Here is an 18,672-nt window from a genome sequence, read left to right as displayed (position 1 = left end):
AACGAGTATATTTTATTTCACAAATTAAAGAACAGCGTGGAACAGGATTATTAGTATCAGGGTCTAACTACCCCATTGCTAACAATATACCCTAACAGATCGATCTCCACGTGGTCCCCCCTGGAAACCATCGTGCTGAATTCCACATGTAATCATCACGATGGGCTAACTGACCTGCCTTTTCATTCTCACCTACATCCCTCACTGGTGCCCCTCCAGCGTATACCATTAGGGCAGGCGGGGTTACTATTCCATTATCATCCATTACTATAGCTACTTAATTCTTCATCTTATCTTCACTCTCAGTTTTGAGCCCTGCCCCCTCTCTCCTGTTCTAGACATGTTTATCTAGTTCAATTCAAGGTCCTTGATCTCCCTAACTGTAAGACCAATTTTTTAGGAAACCCCTTCTCATTTCGTGCTAAGCACTGTGATATAGATTTCCTTCAAACATACAAGACAGTCGTTTTATTGCTTTCTGCAAGAAACATTTGAAGTCTCAGTTTTTGACTTATATTATATCAGCCGTTTGTTCTCCACTGCTGAACATAGCGTCACCCATAAGGGGGTTTTACTAGTTGCCACTCTTGGTAGGCGAGTTGGCCACCACCGTTAAGTTTTTGGTGATATAATATTTTAAGGGGGACATCTCTGCCCCTCTCTCCACTATAAGCTCCCTTGGTCGTTTCTTATGACACCCACGGGAAAGGAAGAGATGGCCTATTCTGTGCCGGGACCTAAACTACTAATAATACATAATAATACTGAATACTGTGCATAAAATATATGCAATAAAAATTACATATAAATTTGAGCCTCTCGTACTGACTTTAAAGCTACTCGTATCGTGCCCTGATAGTATGATCAGTTGTACTCTAAGAACTTTTAACAGGATGTTAATGATTTGGATTTCACCCTGTTCATATTACCCTCCTTATTTAAACAATCAAGCAATAATTTCATTGCGATAGTAAATTAATAATTAGGCATTGTCTGACTTTCGATTACTCCTATACTACCTAAGTACATAATATATTAATCCTCAGGATTGTAAAATACATTTATTTAGCACCACATATATACCACGCGATTCCCCCTGGAAACTATCGTGGTAATTCTTCTGGAATTCATCAAAATGAGTCAAACTAACCTGTTTTCATCCTCACCTATCATCTGTCACTGGTGCCCCGCTTGCGTATATCGATAAGGCAGTTATGTTCGTATATTAGCTAGACCGGCTAGCCTCCTTCTTTCCTATCATCATCATATCAGCAATTAATTTTCCACTGCTGAATATAGGCCTCCCCCTATTGGAAAGTTTTGCCAGTAGTTGTCATGCTTGGCAGACGGATTGGCAAATGCAATTATGCAGGCTTTAATGATATTTAAAGAGGGACGCTGCTGCCAATCCTTCAAACATTAAGCTTATTCCCTACAATAAATCTTTAACCTGTGAATATGAACAAAGTACAAAAAATAAAACTACCTACATAATACTGCTAATGCAAAACAATTTAGGAAAAATAGTGCTGCAGAGGCAGCATCATCAAATTATAATCTCATTTTCGACTATAGCTATTGTTTGCTTTGATAGGAAGCATTTCATGTCACTGAAATGAAAAAGTATTTGTATGAAACCACAAATATGAATTAAGAATAGTAATTTTGTCATAAAATCTTTGCAATCGCTCACTAAAATTAACACTTTTACGATATTAATCGACCAAGCTATTAATAATATTAACGATATTATTAATAGCTTGGTCTTTCATGATTCCTCTAAAAAAATATACTTTATACTGAGATATATTACATAACACGATAAATATTTATTTATTTCATTAATTTCAAACTAGAAAATTAATTTATACGATAACTTAGAAGCACGAAGCTTCTAAGTTGTTGTATAAATAAATTTTCTAGTTTCGTTTGTCAATATAAGGACGTTTCTGATTCTGAAATAAAGTAATTCTACGTTAGCTGTTATTATCCTTAACCGCAGGTATTATCCTTAATCTATGTAATGAGTAACTACTTCTACAGACACTATCTATATCTATGACCTGCTTGAACAGGAATGTCATAGAATGTCAGCCATCAGTGTCACTGTCAAAATTATCAAATTGATTTTAAACGTCAAATATCGACAAAAACGGCGTCGGTAGATTTTCGTCAATCTAAGAAAAATAACTAATTTACTTTTCAAATGGTGTAGACTGTGTATTATTAACGAATAAATAAATGTAATGGACATTTAAGGAATCTTTATAGTTAAATAAGTGCAATATGGCTCAACGATTCCCAGCGGGCGGGCCTAACGCGGCGCCTCCGCCTGGTGCTATGCAGCAACAACAGCGGTATCCCGGCCCGGCACAGCCACAAGGATCCCCAATGCAGCAAAGACCATATCCAGGACCTAATTTTCCGGTAAATATAAACTGTCAATGTCTCTATCATACCTGTTACAGATGTTACATCTTACTAAAGTAGCCATATTTACATATCTCTAAACCATTACAAAAATTATATACTTTAACTAAACAAATTCTAATCTATGAATATTCTTAATATTTTTTATAGCTACTATTTTATATTGGTACTTTCTATTCAATAAATAAAACTTTTGACTTTTCAAACTTTAGTTTAAAAGTAAGTACTTAAGTTTAAAATAGTTTTTTTCTTTAAATGACCCCAGTCAGTGTGTACCCTCAGGGGTGGTCCTGTTCCTATTATACATCAATTATTTTATGTTTATGCTCATGTTTAATAGCATTGAATGTACAAAAAGCAAGCCCAAAATAGTATATAGAAAAGTAGGTTAACATTGGTACCCACACAAACAGTGGTAACCACACAAAACCTATGACAACCACTTTCTCCATGGGAGAGAGAAGTAACTCCCTTTTCAATCTTTATTATTCTCCCACCATATTTAGTAAATTAACAGATCTTTATGGGAAAGGGCATTAAATGTTATAATAAAATACTAAAGAATATTTTGGATCTACCTTTTAATAAATTTATTTATTTATAGGATCACCAACATAAAATACAGCTAAACATTTCAGTGCAATACACTGGTGGATTAGATCTAACTGTTCTTACATTTATAGGCAACCACAGCATGCCTTGTGTTTGATTTATCTATCTATTTAAGAGCTGCGCTCTAGTCGGTGGAGCTCTTGCCACTCACGTTTGTGTTTGATAAACATTAAAATAGAATTAAATTATTAAATGTCATTAAATGAATAAAAATATTAACAATATGAATAATAATATAACATAAACAATGGAAATTGTAATTTTGAAAGAAAGAAAGAAAATTTAAATATTTTAAATTATAAATAAATATAATGCAATAGCGAGGTACATCAACATTTTAATTTAGCCATGAACACAGAGTGACTATCATTGTGAATATCAGGTTCAGGCTTGGTTTTTACAGAATCGTTATATAGACGTGTTATGCTGATGATAGGTGATTCATAACCAAAGTTTGTTCTACAAGCTGCATTTTAAAATAAACTATTATTAAAAAAACACTGAACAAAGTCTACATGATTATATACACTCTAAATGATTACTTGAATGACAAGCATGTATGGTGTTATTTGATTATGTACAGGCTTCTCAATGACCATGTAATTTTAGTCATAGTACATTTAAATAAATATACATAATTTTAAAAGCGTAATTGAGTTTCTTGTGGGTTCTTTTCAACAAATAATAATCGACTGAACCCTGTAATAGATTTAAAAAAAAGATGATTGAATAGTGCTCGTAAACAAGTTTAATAGAGATGATTTGAATTTGAAAATCCTTTAATTTCTACTCTACCTATCAATATTATTACACATGTCACATAGTCCCTGCTCTGCGTATGAGCACAAATCTGTTGTGTTATGTACTAATTTTCATATAAACTTTGAGTTCAATTCACTTTAATTGTTCATAGTTCTCTCGAGACAGTGTGCCTTGGAACAATTGCATCATGTGAGACAGGAGTGGCTACTAACACGTATGGTACTGCACAGGCTCGCAGCGGGTTCACGCCGCCGCCGCGCGCGGGTGGCGCGGCGGGCGCGGGCGGCGCGGCGGGCGGCGGCGCGGCGCGGCGGGCGGCGGCGCGGCGGCCGGGTACTCGGCGGGCGCGGCCGCCGCGCCGCCCGCGCGCGCGCCCGCGCCGCCGCCCGCCGCCAAGCGGCAGGACGCGCGCAGCCCCATGCCGCCGCAGCACAAGCCCGCGCTCTACACGCCGTAACTACTCCTCCCTCTCTCTATTTGATCCCTTCAACGTCACTCCTATTCCCTGCCTGCCGTCCACCGCTTCCACCTCCACCGACCATGTTTTTTAATGGGTGACGATGGAATGGTATCCCGCTCGCTAACGGTGTACACTGGCAGGGTACCGATGAGGAATGATAGGTGAAGATGAAACTGGTCAGTTGGCCCACCGTGACAAATCTAACAATAAATTGATCACGATGATTTCCAGGGAAAACCACCAAAAGATCAACCCAACAGGGTATATTGCTAGCAATGGGGCTACTAATCTCCATTACTAACGATCCCTTCCTCCCCCAAAATTACCAACCATGTTGTCCCTGATGAACGTTACTTTTTTTTTACATAACATTTGATTCCAACAATAATAATAAATTTATTATCGTTTAAATAGGGTAGGTATCGGTGGTCTTATATTGCATAAAATTTCGAACCTATTAGCCATTACAGAATAACATGTAAATGTCACATTTTGGTAAAAACTGATTAATTTATGCAACGACAACAACTATATTAGATACTTATCATTTTTTTTTAAATAACTTAAATTTTTTTGCACATTAGAATGGCAAACAAGCTGACGGTCCACCTGATGGAAAATGGTAACCGTCGCCTATAAACATGAGCAGTACCATGGACATAACAGAGTATACTGTTTCGCCCATGATACCCCTTATGCGTTGCCATTCCTGAGGACTCAGGTGTTATTCCTCCATACCCTGTAAATTCACGCCATATCCCATTCGTCAAACCAAAACACAGTCATGCAAACACAACTGCTTTACGGTTGAAATACGAATGGGATAGAGGTACCCAAGCAAACGACTTTTGTACAAAATCTCCCTCTGCGGGCAGGGAGGCGTATGGCGGCGTAGGCGGCGCGAGCGGCGGCGGCGGCGCGGGCGGCAAGCGCAAGAAGCGGCTCGCGGACAAGATCCTGCCGCAGAAGGTGCGCGACCTGGTGCCCGAGTCGCAGGCCTACATGGACCTGCTGGCCTTCGAGCGCAAGCTCGACGCCACCATCATGCGCAAGCGACTCGACATCCAGGAGGCACTCAAGCGGCCCATGAAGCAGAAGCGCAAGCTGCGCATATTCATATCCAACACTTTCTATCCTGGTACGCCCCTGCTTTGTTTATATTATAGCTTTTTGCCACCAGACAGTGTTGTATAAAGAAAGTATATATTGCTATAGGACGACTTCCAATTTCAAAAACTATCTAAGTAATATTAAAAAAAACTAATCAAAGTTGATCAAAACACAATTTTATTTTTGCTACAAATTTTAAAGATTTATAAATTACTGTGATATAGGACAAGGAGAGAATGCAGTAGCGTCGTGGGAGCTGCGTGTTGAAGGCCGTCTACTAGATGACTCCAAAAACGATCCTAACAAGGTGCTTTATTTTTTATTAAAAATAATCTAGTCAACCTTCATTTGCGCTTTATTGTATATTTTAATTTACACACCAAATATCTTAATTTAATAAGATTCTGTAAAAAACAAATCAACTTCTGTTACTACTACAACACTATATTTTCTACACACTGGAGTAAACCCTCTTGATTAAAAACAGAATCATCAAAATACTTGCAACTGAAAATAAAGCTACAACCGACATCTTATGTTTTCCATTTTAAACTTGATTTTTAAAAATGATCCTAATGTAATGTATACTTGTGTAATATTCCAGGTGAAGCGTAAATTCTCATCATTCTTTAAGTCTCTGGTAATAGAGTTGGATAAAGAGCTGTACGGACCTGACAACCACCTCGTGGAATGGCACCGCACACTCACCACGCAAGAGACTGATGGGTTCCAGGTATGGTTTATAATAATAATAATTAAACTATGTTTTGGTCCATTTTGATAATAACAATTTCTTTACAAACTATGTTAGTAAAAAAAAGAAAAGCAATTAAAGTAAACATTTAACTTAAGCAATTTACTCAGATGCAACCCAACCGACTAGATCAATATCTGAATGAAATGCCCAATTATAGGCGAGATATATTTCTCTTCTATTACTTTCAGAATCCTATTGATGCTTTATGTATGTGTAGAATTAAATAAGTAATGTACTGAACAAGTACATATGTAGTGCTTCACAACATTTTTAATGAGACCAACACATTTATGTTGGTCTCATTAAAAAACTGTGTGTGAACCCTTCCTATTAAAAAAATTGTCTATATGCTGTAGTATACATTCATGTATGTAATATATATTTTGTATTTGTATATAATATTTTAAAATTGTATTGTGACAAATTCATTCAATTTAATATGCCTAAATATTGAATTTTATAATAAATATCTTCGATTTTTTGCACACAGTAGTAATAAGAATTGAGAAAATATGAAGAGTATAAAAATAGAACAAAATTTGTTTACAGAGTTACATAGTTGGCACAAAAATGTTTTTGACTAATTATTTGTTTCCCAGGTTATGTGCCATTACAGTTCCAAAATAAGAATTTTGCTCTTCAAAAATGTCTTTATATGTTTTATCAATAGTTATAAAAATGCAATGACATATAATCTTGTAAGTTTGATATCTTCATAGTCAAATGTCATTTCTACAATGCTTATCAAAATAACATAAAGTTTTTCATGACATTTGTACTGCAAATGGCAAAATTGAAATTGAATAGTAGTCGTAGCTAGTAGTTGGCATAGTAAGGTGGTACTGGTGCAGGTGAAGCGGCCCGGGTACAAGAACGTGCGGTGCACGATCCTGCTGCTGCTGGACTACCAGCCGCTGCAGTTCAAGCTGGACCAGCGGCTGGCGCGGCTGCTGGGCGTGCACACGCAGACGCGGCCCGTGATCGTGAACGCGCTGTGGCAGTACGTGAAGACGCACCGCCTGCAGGACCCGCACGAGCGCGAGCACGTGCTGTGCGACAAGTACCTCGAGCAGATCTTCGGAGCGCCGCGCCTCAAGCTGGCCGAGGTGCCGGGCCGCCTGGCCGGCCTGCTGCACGCGCCCGACCCCATCGTCATCAACCACGTCATCGCCGTCGAGCCGCCGCACGACACCAAGCAGACGGCCTGCTACGACATCGACGTAGAGGTAACCCCACGTACGGCACATGCCGCCTCCTACACAAGCATCCTCGTGACAATACTGACGTCTCATGCACGTGTCACAGGTGGACGACACGCTGAAGACGCAGATGAACAACTTCCTACTGAGCACCGCCAACCAGCAGGAGATCCAGGGGCTCGACTCCAAGATACACGAGACGGTAAGTTCACTGAATCTTACTGTGCCAAATTTCATGACCATTTATTAAGCCATCGTCTCGAAAAAATTACTAATATTATTAATGTCAGTAAGTATACTTAATATGTTACAAGAATATACCCTCACTCTAACTCGTAATAACACGCACACATGCACACACGCGCTCACATGCACACGCGTACACTCACAGTGGCAACACACACTCGCACACACACACACACACTCACAAAATATTATTCTGTTTTTTAAATTGTTGTACTTTATTCCTTACCACGATATTATTGATGTATATGCTATGGTTCCAAAGCATTCATTTTTCTAAAATTACTGCATTTCTACATGTTGTCCGCGCTGTTTGCAGGTGGACACAATAAACCAATTGAAGACGAACCGCGAATTCTTCCTGAGCTTCAGCAAGGACCCGCAGCAGTTCATACAGAAATGGCTCGTCAGCCAGTCGCGGGACCTCAAGGTATGTGCATGAATAGATACGAACACAAGTTTCCTCCGTCTATCTTTTAGACTCTCATGAAGAGGAGCTTCTCAATTCGTCGTTGTAACGTTGGCGACGTTATGTTCCGTACAGAGTTTGATAATATTTTTTCAATCGTTTTACTCCTGAGTTTGTTGAACATGTAATATAAAGTTAGGCTACGAGTCATTATTATCCATTTGAGTACAATGACGAGCTCCCCATGGAAGCCACTGACAAGAACAACGAATGTCGAATTCACATTTATAATTAATGAAGACAATAATTGTTATAGTGAACAGGCCCTGAATCAAATTTAACAATATAGCAATCTGGATTTGTATGAAGATACTAATAATAATAACCTGATATCGTGGTGATGGATCGGGCACTTTCAAGAGTGTTTTTGGTGGATGTCACCATACCGCACGACGAGAACCTCGTGAAAGCCGAAACTGAGAAAAAGAGAAAATATCTCGACCTGACTCACGAGGTGACCTAAATGTGGTGGGTGGCTTCCACCGAAATCATTCCAATTCTTATATACAGGGTGGCCAATAAGTCCTTAGTAATGAAAAAAATTAATTAAAATAAAACTAATTACACTATGAATAATATTTTTATTTGTAAATATAGCTAGAAAAACGGGAATTATTTTTTGTAAATAATGTCGTCCAAATGTAATCCGTTACAGTCACGGCACTCTTGCAAACGCCTTCTGAAATTGTCGATGACTGCGCGGCACGTCACTGCTGAAATGCTTGCCATTTCTCTGCGGATGTTTTCTTTTAGGTCATTAATTGACCGCGAGTTAGAGTCGTACACTTTAGCCTTAAGGTAGCCCCACAAAAAAAAATCCATTGGAGTCAGATCCGGGCTACGTGGTGGCCAGGAAATGTCTCCTCTCTTAGAGATAACTTTGTTTGGAAAAAGTTGACGGATAACGGGCATAGCAGTATTGGAGGTGTGGGAAGTTGCTCCATCCTGTTGAAACCATGTTCGGACATTAAAGCATAAGTAAATCTTTCTTCAAAATCCGTTGTAACGATGTCCTGGATACGTTTAATGCACTGGAACGCTTACGAGTTGACTGTGTAGGATTTTCACGAATAGATTGTGCCACTGTGTCGATGTTTTGTTCCGTACGTGATGCCCTTGGGCGACCCAACCGCGGTTTATCTAACGTCGAACCGGTCCTCCTACTACTACTACCTCGAACTTAGCAACCCAATTCTTAATCGTTTGGAGAGCTGGGTGTCATCAAAGTTGTGTAAACCTTTGTGTTCTCGAAATTTACGCCTCGCAACGGTTGCCGAATTGTTGTTTTGATAAAACTCGCGCACACATAACGCACGGTCCGCTCCGGTGAAACGCTCCATCGCGTCTAAATTCCCAGAAACCGAAGTTACTGCCCCCGCTTCCCCTGCACCGCTCACGCGCGCCGTTTTCGTTGAATTCAAATTTTACTTTTATAAGGAGTATTACTTATCCCAACCATTCTGAAACAACATCTCAGACGGTTGGGATTCCGAGGCGGCTCACTCCCGGGATAGATGCAGAAAGCGGTGCTCTTAGATACTGCCTGCATTGTACGTCGGTTTCTCTCCCTGGGGCCCTGAACCCCGGCCAACTGTGCTTCTGCCGGGGGTTAGTTGCCATCTCCTCTCCTTAAGAGGGGAGATGAGAATTTTTGTAAAATAAAAAAAAGTCTTTTATAAAAAACAAACGTGCACGAGGGCGAGCTTGTCTTTGAAGGAGATTTTCTCCAGCAAACCCTGATATGGATATGTACATCGATCCCCGGCGAGATATAGTCGATGCGTTTCTTTATGGACAAAGAGGAAAAGCGTGCATCTCCTGTACTGACGGGCATAGCGATTGGCTCGGAGTTTTTTTAATGGGCGAAAATGGAATGGCAACCCCGCCCGCGCTAACGGGATACGCTGGCGGAGCACCAGTGAAGGGTGATAGATGAGAATGAAAACAGGCCAGTTAGCCCATCATGATGAATTCATCAGGAACGAGCCATGATAGTTTCCAGGGGGAATCGCGAGGAGGTGGACCTGGGGGGTATATTGCTAGCGATGGGATTTTTAGTCCGGGAACGAGGTGGTGTGACGTGGCGTCCGTGTCCGCAGACGATGACTGGCGGCGCGGGTGGCGCGGGTGGTGGTAGTCCCGAGGAGGAGCGGCTGGCGTCGTTCTACGCGCAGGGCTGGGCGGCGGAGGGCGCGGCGCGCTACCTGCACGCGCGCCTGGCCGCGCGCCGCCGCGACCTCGACCACGCGCTCGCCGCCGCCTCCACCGCCGCCGCGCACGCCGCGCACGCCGCGCATCTCACCCGCCTCTAGCTGCACTTCTAATAAACTCACGTTTCGTACATTGCTGCTGTCGTTTTATTGCCACGCCCACCCAGCTAACCTCAAGTAAAATATGTATTTATTACCAAAGTATGTTTTTCTTTCTCTCCTCGCCCGCTTCATTACTGAAGGTCATATCTTTGAAAAGCGTCTGTTCCCTCTCTTATGATGTTACTCCATTTCGCACGATTCCCAGCCTCTTGCAGGGCAGTTGCAATTAACAGTCCCGTAACGACGATTACTTGGTCCAACCATCGCCTAGGTGATCTATCTCTATCTTGCCTACAACCGTTAGCTTACTAGATTGTCGCACTATCGACGAGCAATACGACCGAAGTATCCAAGAATCTTCCGATAGCAGACTGTCGAGAACCTATCTTACATGCGGAGTTGCGCTAGGACAGATAAGTTCATTCTCTTTGCTGTCCAGGGAATTCTCAGCATCCTTCGCCAGCACCGCATCTCGAGAGCATGAATCTTTTTTCCGCTCATTTGCTCTTATTGTCCATGACTCGACTCCATACAAAAATGTCAAGAAAATCAGAGTATAGACTAGTCTTGTCTTGGTGACATTTGAGATCTTTCTGTTCTGCCAAATTCATGTTAATTTGTTCATTGCGGTCTTTGCTATTTGAGTCCTTCTTCTGATTTCTTGCTCACTTCCTCCTTCGTTGGTCAGGAAAGATACTAGATTGACGAACTCATTTACAAACGCCAGATCAAAAAGTTCACCAATCCTAGATAATTGGCTGGTTCTATCGACGAGCATGATTTTTGTCTTTGACTTGTTGATCTCAAGTTCAACCATTCTACTCTCATATTCCACTCTGTTGTATAATGCGGTGAGTTCCGTCTGTGACGACGCGACTCGAAAATGTGGTGTCATCAGCATATCGGAGGTTACTGATCTTTACAGCCCTGACAGAGACGCCTCCCTCCCAATCTTCTAAGGCTCTTCTCATTATGTATTCACTATATATTAAAAATTAACAGTAAGTTATTTAAAATATAGCAAAATATACTCGAAGAATGTTATGTAAAAAAAAACTTAACGTTTACTGAACATAAAAATAGTACTAATGATACCTTAAGCTGCACGTCGAAATTTTATATCTCCATCATATATAACATCCACAAATTAATAAGAAATCAGTTAAGACATCTTTAAAAAAAACAATCTGTTAGGAACAGTTTTATTCGGCGAGATAGTTAATCCGTTTATGGTAAGTATTACGAGGCGCCTGATAAAGTTCAAATTCGCACTTACACCATAGAGATAAACGCTGATTATTACGACTTAGCAAATATTCTGATGTCGGATTAATCCCTACTAATATTATAAATATAAAAGTGCGTTTATTTGTTTTATTGCCTTATATCGCCTTAATGGCTTTACCAGTCACTATGAAATTTGGTATACACGTACTATGTTATTTTTTTTTTATATATACAACTTAGAATGGCAAACAAGCTGACAGTCCACCTGATCGAAAGTGGTAACCGTCGCCTATAGACATGAGCAGTACCATGGACATAACAGAGTATACTGTTTCGCCCATTATACCCCCCATGTGTTGCCATTCCTGAGGACTTGTGTTATTCCTCTGTACCCAGTAATGTGGGATAGTTAAAAAACTATAATTTATACAGCTTAGTGCACGACCTACGTAAGTAGTCATTTTAACCTAATGCATAGAGTGAGAACGACACGTTATTTGTTAATTTTGATCCAGTATTCGCAGACATAATAAATAAGTAGGTACATACATCGATACATACTAAACAAGAATAACAAATACCACGCGGACATCAGCTAGTTTGGAATATGTGTATAGTTTGTTATTCGTATACATAATATCTATTTTGATGACATCACACGCCATACGACGTAATTTCCTATTAGATAAATTGAACTATGATAACGTTCTGGGATAAGGTCATAAAAATTGTCACTCCATATAAAGAAAACTGTGCAAATAGCCGTATGAAAACCACGGATATAGGCAGTGCGACAGCGAACACACGCTGCGCCTAGCAGCCTCTCTTCGCTCGCGGCCACGACCCACCGCGAATGCAACTTGCTTGCTGTGGACACAGGTTCGGATGTTGATATAGGCTTGTGACATATTTACTATTCTTAATTTCCAAAAAAAAAACATGCGTTCTACAAAAGACAGATTCAGATTGTGAAAATTAGTAATTAGTAGATCCTAAGACAATAGTTTATAAAAGCATTAGTCATAAAGGCGCTTGTCGCCATTCGCTAATACTGAATACACAATAATAAAACACCTGTACGTCGGCCGCTCGCCTCCGATCAAACACCGGGCCGTAATTCACACGATAATGTCCGCCTTTTAAAATGAGACGACTTATCACTCGACGCCAGATTGATAGAGCCTCTTACGTTGACATGGTGTCTAATTATAGTAGTTGTTAGAGAAACACTGCGTATTGTAGCGTGCATTTGTAATTCTCTCCGTTCTACTGTCACTGTCTGAGCTACCTTTATGTCGCGGACACGTGACCCCAATGATAGCAAACAAAACTCGCCAGTAGTCAGACAAATCTTATAGTACGAGTGGATGAAGTGAAGAAATATGGCCTCAGAAGAAGACCCTGACGCCGTTTCGCACTCCAGCAGTAGTAAGTTACTGTTTCCGTGTTTAATTTGGGTTTCTTGATCACATTATTATTAAAGTTAAGAACTATTATTAGTTAAGAACTTATACAAGTAATACGTAATTTAGTCCCATGTTTAAGTAACTACTATACCATAGTGTTGAATAGAAAATAGTACACACAGTTTTCATAGAGTTCAAGTCGAGATATACAAAAAAAAAATTAATTAAAAAAAATATATAGTTTACACACTGATATCTAAAGCAAGTCTTGGATGATTTTAAAGTGTTCTAAAGGAGTCTTACCAGTAAAACTTGATCCAGTTTACTGACCATTTACGTGTTTAATGTTTCCAATTTCTCTTGTATAAGAATCCTGTAAACAGTAAACAATTTCCACACAAACAAGCTCACCACTCGCCCGATAGAAAGTGCTGAACATGAGCAGCACCATGGGCATCGTATAAATTGCACAGTGACGCCATGGTGCCCCTTACGCGTTTCTAAGAGCTAAATTGTTATGCTTCTTGATCCTGTAATTTCCCTGCCGTAACTGGGCTATGGTAGTGCAATTCTTTCATACAAAAATATATCATGGCTCATATCTACAGCCATGCAAGCACTGCTGCTACACGGCAAAAATATAAACAAATATCTCGGACACATCGTGACTGAGTGAAAATTAAAATTAATTAAGGCTTACTGCCAAATATTTTATACATGCATCCTGTGTATCAGTTATACGTAGGTCGCCTACAATGCTCTACAATGCTATATAATGATTTTAGGCTGTTTTTTTTAATGGATGATAATGGAACCCCGCCTGCGCTAAGGATATACGCTGGTGGGGTACCAGTAAAAGATGATAAGTGAAAATGAAAAGGCAGATCAGATAGTCCACTGTGATGTTTTATATATATATATATATATATATATATATATATATATATATATATATATATATATATATATATATATATACTTACTTGTTACCGCGTATTTATAACACAATTATACATGTACTATATACATATGTTCTACAACAGATGATAAAATAATATTCATATCTATGAATCTTTTATCATAATTACATACTGCAGACCTTCGCCCATTCGAGCTCATACAGTTGGGTAATCCAAACATGTTAATCTGAGAAAAATAAAACCATATCATAATAAGCGGTAATCTTTATCTAAGATGAACGTCTCTACATAATACCTATTCTAAATTTTTTATGTTGTTATATAAACACGCAATAGGAAAGTTTTTTCAATGGATTAATCCATAATATGATAGGTATACACGTATGTACATATTTATAATTCTTTGATAAATTTTATGTGAAATATTTTTATTTTTGATGGGTGAAAATGGTATGGTAACCCCGCCTGCGCTAACGGGATACGCTGGCAGAGCACCAGTGAAGGGTGATAGGTGAGAATGAAAACATTGTTTTCCCATCATGATGATTATCAGGAATTAACCATGATTATTTATATTTATAATAAGGGGAACCGCGAGGAGGTATTGTATATCTTTTAGCAATGGGATACTCAATTAAACAATCTATCTATGTGAAATATTATAATTTATTTTAAATAGGTCGGTATTAGTTTCCTAGATTTTCGCAGTATAGAGGACATTAGAAATAAAACATTTGAACGGGTTTAACTCGCGCGTAATTCATGTAAATCATAAACAATGTCCGCATTACACGCAAACCATTTTCTTATATTTACAATTAGTATAGGTAAGTAAGTAATATGTAGGTATATCCATTCATACACAAACATGCTGATCTCATAACATAGTAAGTACAGACACATTGATATTTGAAAATTTATAATTTGTTTTAGAAATTGCATTCAGAACAGTTCTACATCTGATTCAACTTTGCTGCAATATGTATGCTTATAAATAATAATAATAAATAAATTTTATTCAAATAAATTTAATAATAGGCATTTTTTTATGAAACTACCGCCCAGTTCGTAATGCAATTTCAACTGTAAAGAACGGGCAAGGAACACAGCTGTTGCTTTTTTTAAATATAAATTTACAACAAAAAAATTATTGATGGACAGAATGACTACGAGTATCACAAATCTATCAAACGTATTATAATATCTTACAGTACGATTCTGCGGATGTTGCGAATGCATGCGCGGCGAAGGTGCCCCCAGCGGCATAAGGTGGCAGGCGCTGGCGGCCGAGCTGGTCGGCACGTGCCTGCTTCTGTTCCTCACCTGCCTGTCCACCTGCGGCCTGCCGTCACCGTCGCCGCTGTACCGAGCCATCGCGTCGGGCTTTATAGTCGCCTTCATAGTGCAAGTACGCATTTTTAATTATGCTTATCGTCATCATATCAGCTCTTAACTGTCCACTGCTGAACATAAGTCCTCTCCTTGGGTTGACAGTAGTTGTCACGCCTGGCAGACCAATTGGCAAGCGCAGTTAGGCTTTAGAAATGTTTTAAAAGAAATGCTGCTGCCCATCCCTCGCCTTCTTCTTATTTAGTCGCTTTTTAAGACACCCACAGTAAAAGAAGTCGTGGTAATATGCCACTATGCTGGGACCACATGGCCCAAACGCTTATAGTACGTATTAATAGTAATTAAATTATGAATTACTTTCACAGCTCTTCCAGTTCCAGGGATATGGTAGTGAAATTATAAAACACAGAAACATAATAACTTAGTCTACAGGAATGGTAATACACCGATAGCGTTACACTATTTTGTATAACGGCCATGACGTCGTCGTGCCTACAGGCGGTTATTATCATTTTTCGTCAAATGGGTCGTCAATATATTTGCCATATCCAGTTACATAAATACTCGTAAATCTAAGTTGCCTAATTCTATGTTTTAATTCAAATTCAAACCATCCTTATTCAAGTAGACTTATTTACTACAAGCACATTTAAATTGTAATTTTTTTAAATCTACTATAAGATTTGAAAAAATGTTATCTACTGAGAAAATGCCGCAAGAAACTCAACCGTATCTCTATTAAATCTCTGTTGATCTAAGAGTAGAATACTTGTTCTTCGTTTAGTTATAAAGTACAGCGAACGCAAACTCTGCATTACGATAATGATATGGGATGGTATCGGCAGTGCTTCGACCACATCTCGGGCGCGCAGCTGAACCCGACGGTGACGCTGGCGGGGCTGGTGGTGGGGCGGTGGCGGGCGGCGGCCGCGCTGGCCGAGATCGTGGCGCAGCTGCTGGGCGCCGTGGCCGGCGTCGCATTGCTGCGACTTACCGCGCCCGACCACGTGGACGCTCGCCACTCCGCCGTCTGTGTTACGCTGCCCGCCGACGGGCTCTCGCTCTACCAGGTAACACTAGCCAATTTTTTTTAAAGGATGATACTGGAATGGTAACCCCGCCTGCGCTATCGATATACACTAGCTAAATATCAGTGAGGGATGATAGGTATAATGAAAGCAAGTCAGTTAGCTTATCGTGACGAATTCCGCTAGATTAACTACGATGGTTTCCAGGAGGAACGGCGTGGAAGTAGACCTAATAGAGTGTATTGCTGGCAATGGGTCAGTTAGACCCCATTACTAACATTACTCCCTCACTACCCGACTATATACACTTATTTGTAGGCCCAGAATTTATGGGTTTCTTTATTTTTGACCTGTCGTCCCTCCAGGCCCCTTGTGACAGGCAGAGAGAACCCAAGACCCTTACGACGGAGTCATATGTCCTGCTGATTATTTTTTAATAAATTGCCTTTTTCCTATATGAAACAGGTCCATATTCATTAAAGCCAACAATGGGGAGCCTTTCCTCGTCTGTTAGTTAAATTAGGTAAAATTAATAATTATATTAACCATCGCAAAGCAAAAACATACTCTCGCAACCTTAGATTTGCGGAAAATGGGTGCATATCGACTGTCATAGGGACGGTCGATATGCACCCATTTTCCGTGTGTACTGAACAATCGACAAAAGCTTGTACTTTGCTTGACGGAGGCGGTGACGATCGAGGCGGTGCTGGGCGCGTGCCTGGCGCTGGCGAACTGCGCCTCGTGGGACGCGCGCAACCGCTACCTGAAGGACTCGTGGCCGCTGCGCATCGGCCTCACCGTCGCCGCGCTCTCGCTCACCGCCGTACGTACGCACACACGCACGCACGCACGCACGCACGCACGCTGTATACAGTATTACCGTAGAAAGATAATCTCTACATTAATTTATCATGAGTGTGGAAGATAGAGAAATAGCCACAGAAAAAAGGGTGGAATAACATTTATCTACAAAAACATTTCATGTTCACAAACAAAAAGATATTTTGTTATCTTGTGGATATAATATTTTTTGTTGATCTTGGATTTCGCCAATTATGATGGTTTTCAGGGCAAATCGCGTGAAGGTCGACATGTTACTATGTTTTGCTAGCAATGTATATTGAGATTTTTACTAGCACTACGGCATAGTGATAATATTATGTGAACTGTGCTAGTAAAATGTTGACAAAAAATTACAGGGCCAGTTGACGGGTGCCAGCATGAACCCGGCGCGCAGTTTCGCGCCCGCACTCTGGTCCAAGACTTGGACGCATCACTGGGTCAGTACTACGTGCTATATATATTATTATACGAACATGATTTTTACCAGAAATATACAATTCTGATCTTTAGCCGCTATTCCGTTCCGTTTAACGTATAACTGCGCGTGCGTGTGTGTGTGATCGGATCCGCATCGCGTGTGGCCGTGGCGCAGGTTCTCGGCGCCGTACGACATCCGGTGATGGTGGGTGTGGTGTTGCAGGTGTACTGGGCGGGCGCGCCGAGCGGGTCGGCGGCGGCGGCGGCGCTGTACCGCGGCGTGTGGCGCGCGCCGCTCGCGCCGCCCGCCGCGCCGCCCGCCGCGCCGCCCGCCGCGCCGCGCTACAAGCCCGCCTGACACCTGACGTTATAACATTCACAAGTTCAATACACGTGTTCAATTATCAAATCCTCGGTCTTCAATGCCGCCAAGATCTATATCTATATCTCGCATACTAAAACATAACTTAAATTTAACCATCCTCAGACTGTACTTTTAAAAAGGAAAACGATACAGTATGGATTTGAAATCCTGTAAATATATAAATAAATATGTTATATCACTAGCCGATTACTACGCTTTCCCTGTCCGGACCTGTAAACCATTTCAATATAACAGTATTTCGAAAAAGAATCAAATTTACACGCGTATTGAGCTTCGAGATTACCCTGGTAGTCTCGGACTCGATAGGAGTCTAAAATTGAGTATAGCCTATAAGTAAACTTTATACACCTAAATTATAATACACACAGTAGTTAATCGAGTTATTAATATTACAACTAGGTATTAACAAATCTGAAACCTTACGCCAATTTCTAAATAGATAGATAATATAAAAAATCAACGTATGCTGTTTCATCTCTGTGAATGTTGAGTACAACTACAATTGGACTGTAAACTTATAATACTATTGTTGTATTCTATTGTTAAAAGTTTTGTTTGTAATCTGTTAATGTACCACAGAAATAAATAAATAAGCTTTAATATAGATTAAGAGCCCATGACTACCAGAGCTTCGTTATTTTATAATAACTCAAAGTTTCTCGGTGCATGCCTGCATACACAAGTTGGAACGACAAGCTAACTACAACGATGGGTCGTCGTGGCTTTGGCAAATACCAGA

At 40.2% G+C, this 18,672-nt stretch overlaps 2 protein-coding genes across 2 annotated transcripts; both read left to right on the top strand.

The window, feature by feature from the left end:
* Window positions 1-2,122: 2,122 nt before the first annotated feature.
* LOC113517964 (brahma-associated protein of 60 kDa) lies at window positions 2,123-10,388 on the top strand. Its single transcript, XM_052894906.1, is given in 10 exon segments — window positions 2,123-2,427; window positions 4,035-4,104; window positions 4,107-4,257; window positions 5,140-5,402; window positions 5,599-5,681; window positions 5,979-6,107; window positions 6,983-7,357; window positions 7,437-7,532; window positions 7,893-8,003; window positions 10,142-10,388. Coding segments are annotated over 10 exon segments (1,632 nt in total). The 5' UTR covers window positions 2,123-2,286; the 3' UTR covers window positions 10,355-10,388.
* A 2,316-nt stretch (window positions 10,389-12,704) lies between these two features.
* LOC128200688 (aquaporin-like) lies at window positions 12,705-18,553 on the top strand. The gene is made up of 6 exons (XM_052894908.1): window positions 12,705-13,009; window positions 15,119-15,315; window positions 16,103-16,327; window positions 16,974-17,111; window positions 17,488-17,568; window positions 17,772-18,553. Exons 1-6 carry the CDS (start codon window positions 12,964-12,966, stop codon window positions 17,904-17,906), a joined length of 822 nt encoding a protein of 273 aa, XP_052750868.1. The 5' UTR covers window positions 12,705-12,963; the 3' UTR covers window positions 17,907-18,553.
* Window positions 18,554-18,672: the final 119 nt, after the last annotated feature.

Source organism: Galleria mellonella, unplaced genomic scaffold (genome assembly GCF_026898425.1).
Source record: "Galleria mellonella isolate WM207_F2 unplaced genomic scaffold, CSIRO_AGI_GalMel_v1 utg246, whole genome shotgun sequence".
Taxonomy (NCBI): domain Eukaryota; kingdom Metazoa; phylum Arthropoda; class Insecta; order Lepidoptera; family Pyralidae; genus Galleria; species Galleria mellonella.
The sequence above is the reverse complement of the archived record's forward strand: the minus strand, read 5'-3'. Positions and strand labels throughout refer to the sequence as shown.

Coding starts and splice junctions, on each gene's coding strand:
- LOC128200688 (XM_052894908.1), top strand. CDS start 12,964: ATGGCCTCAGAAGAAGACCCTGACGCCGTTTCGCACTCCAGCAGTA. Junction 15,316..16,102: donor TAGTCGCCTTCATAGTGCAA/GTACGCATTTTT, acceptor TGGTATCGGCAG/TGCTTCGACCACATCTCGGG. Junction 16,328..16,973: donor ACGGGCTCTCGCTCTACCAG/GTAACACTAGCC, acceptor TGCTTGACGGAG/GCGGTGACGATCGAGGCGGT.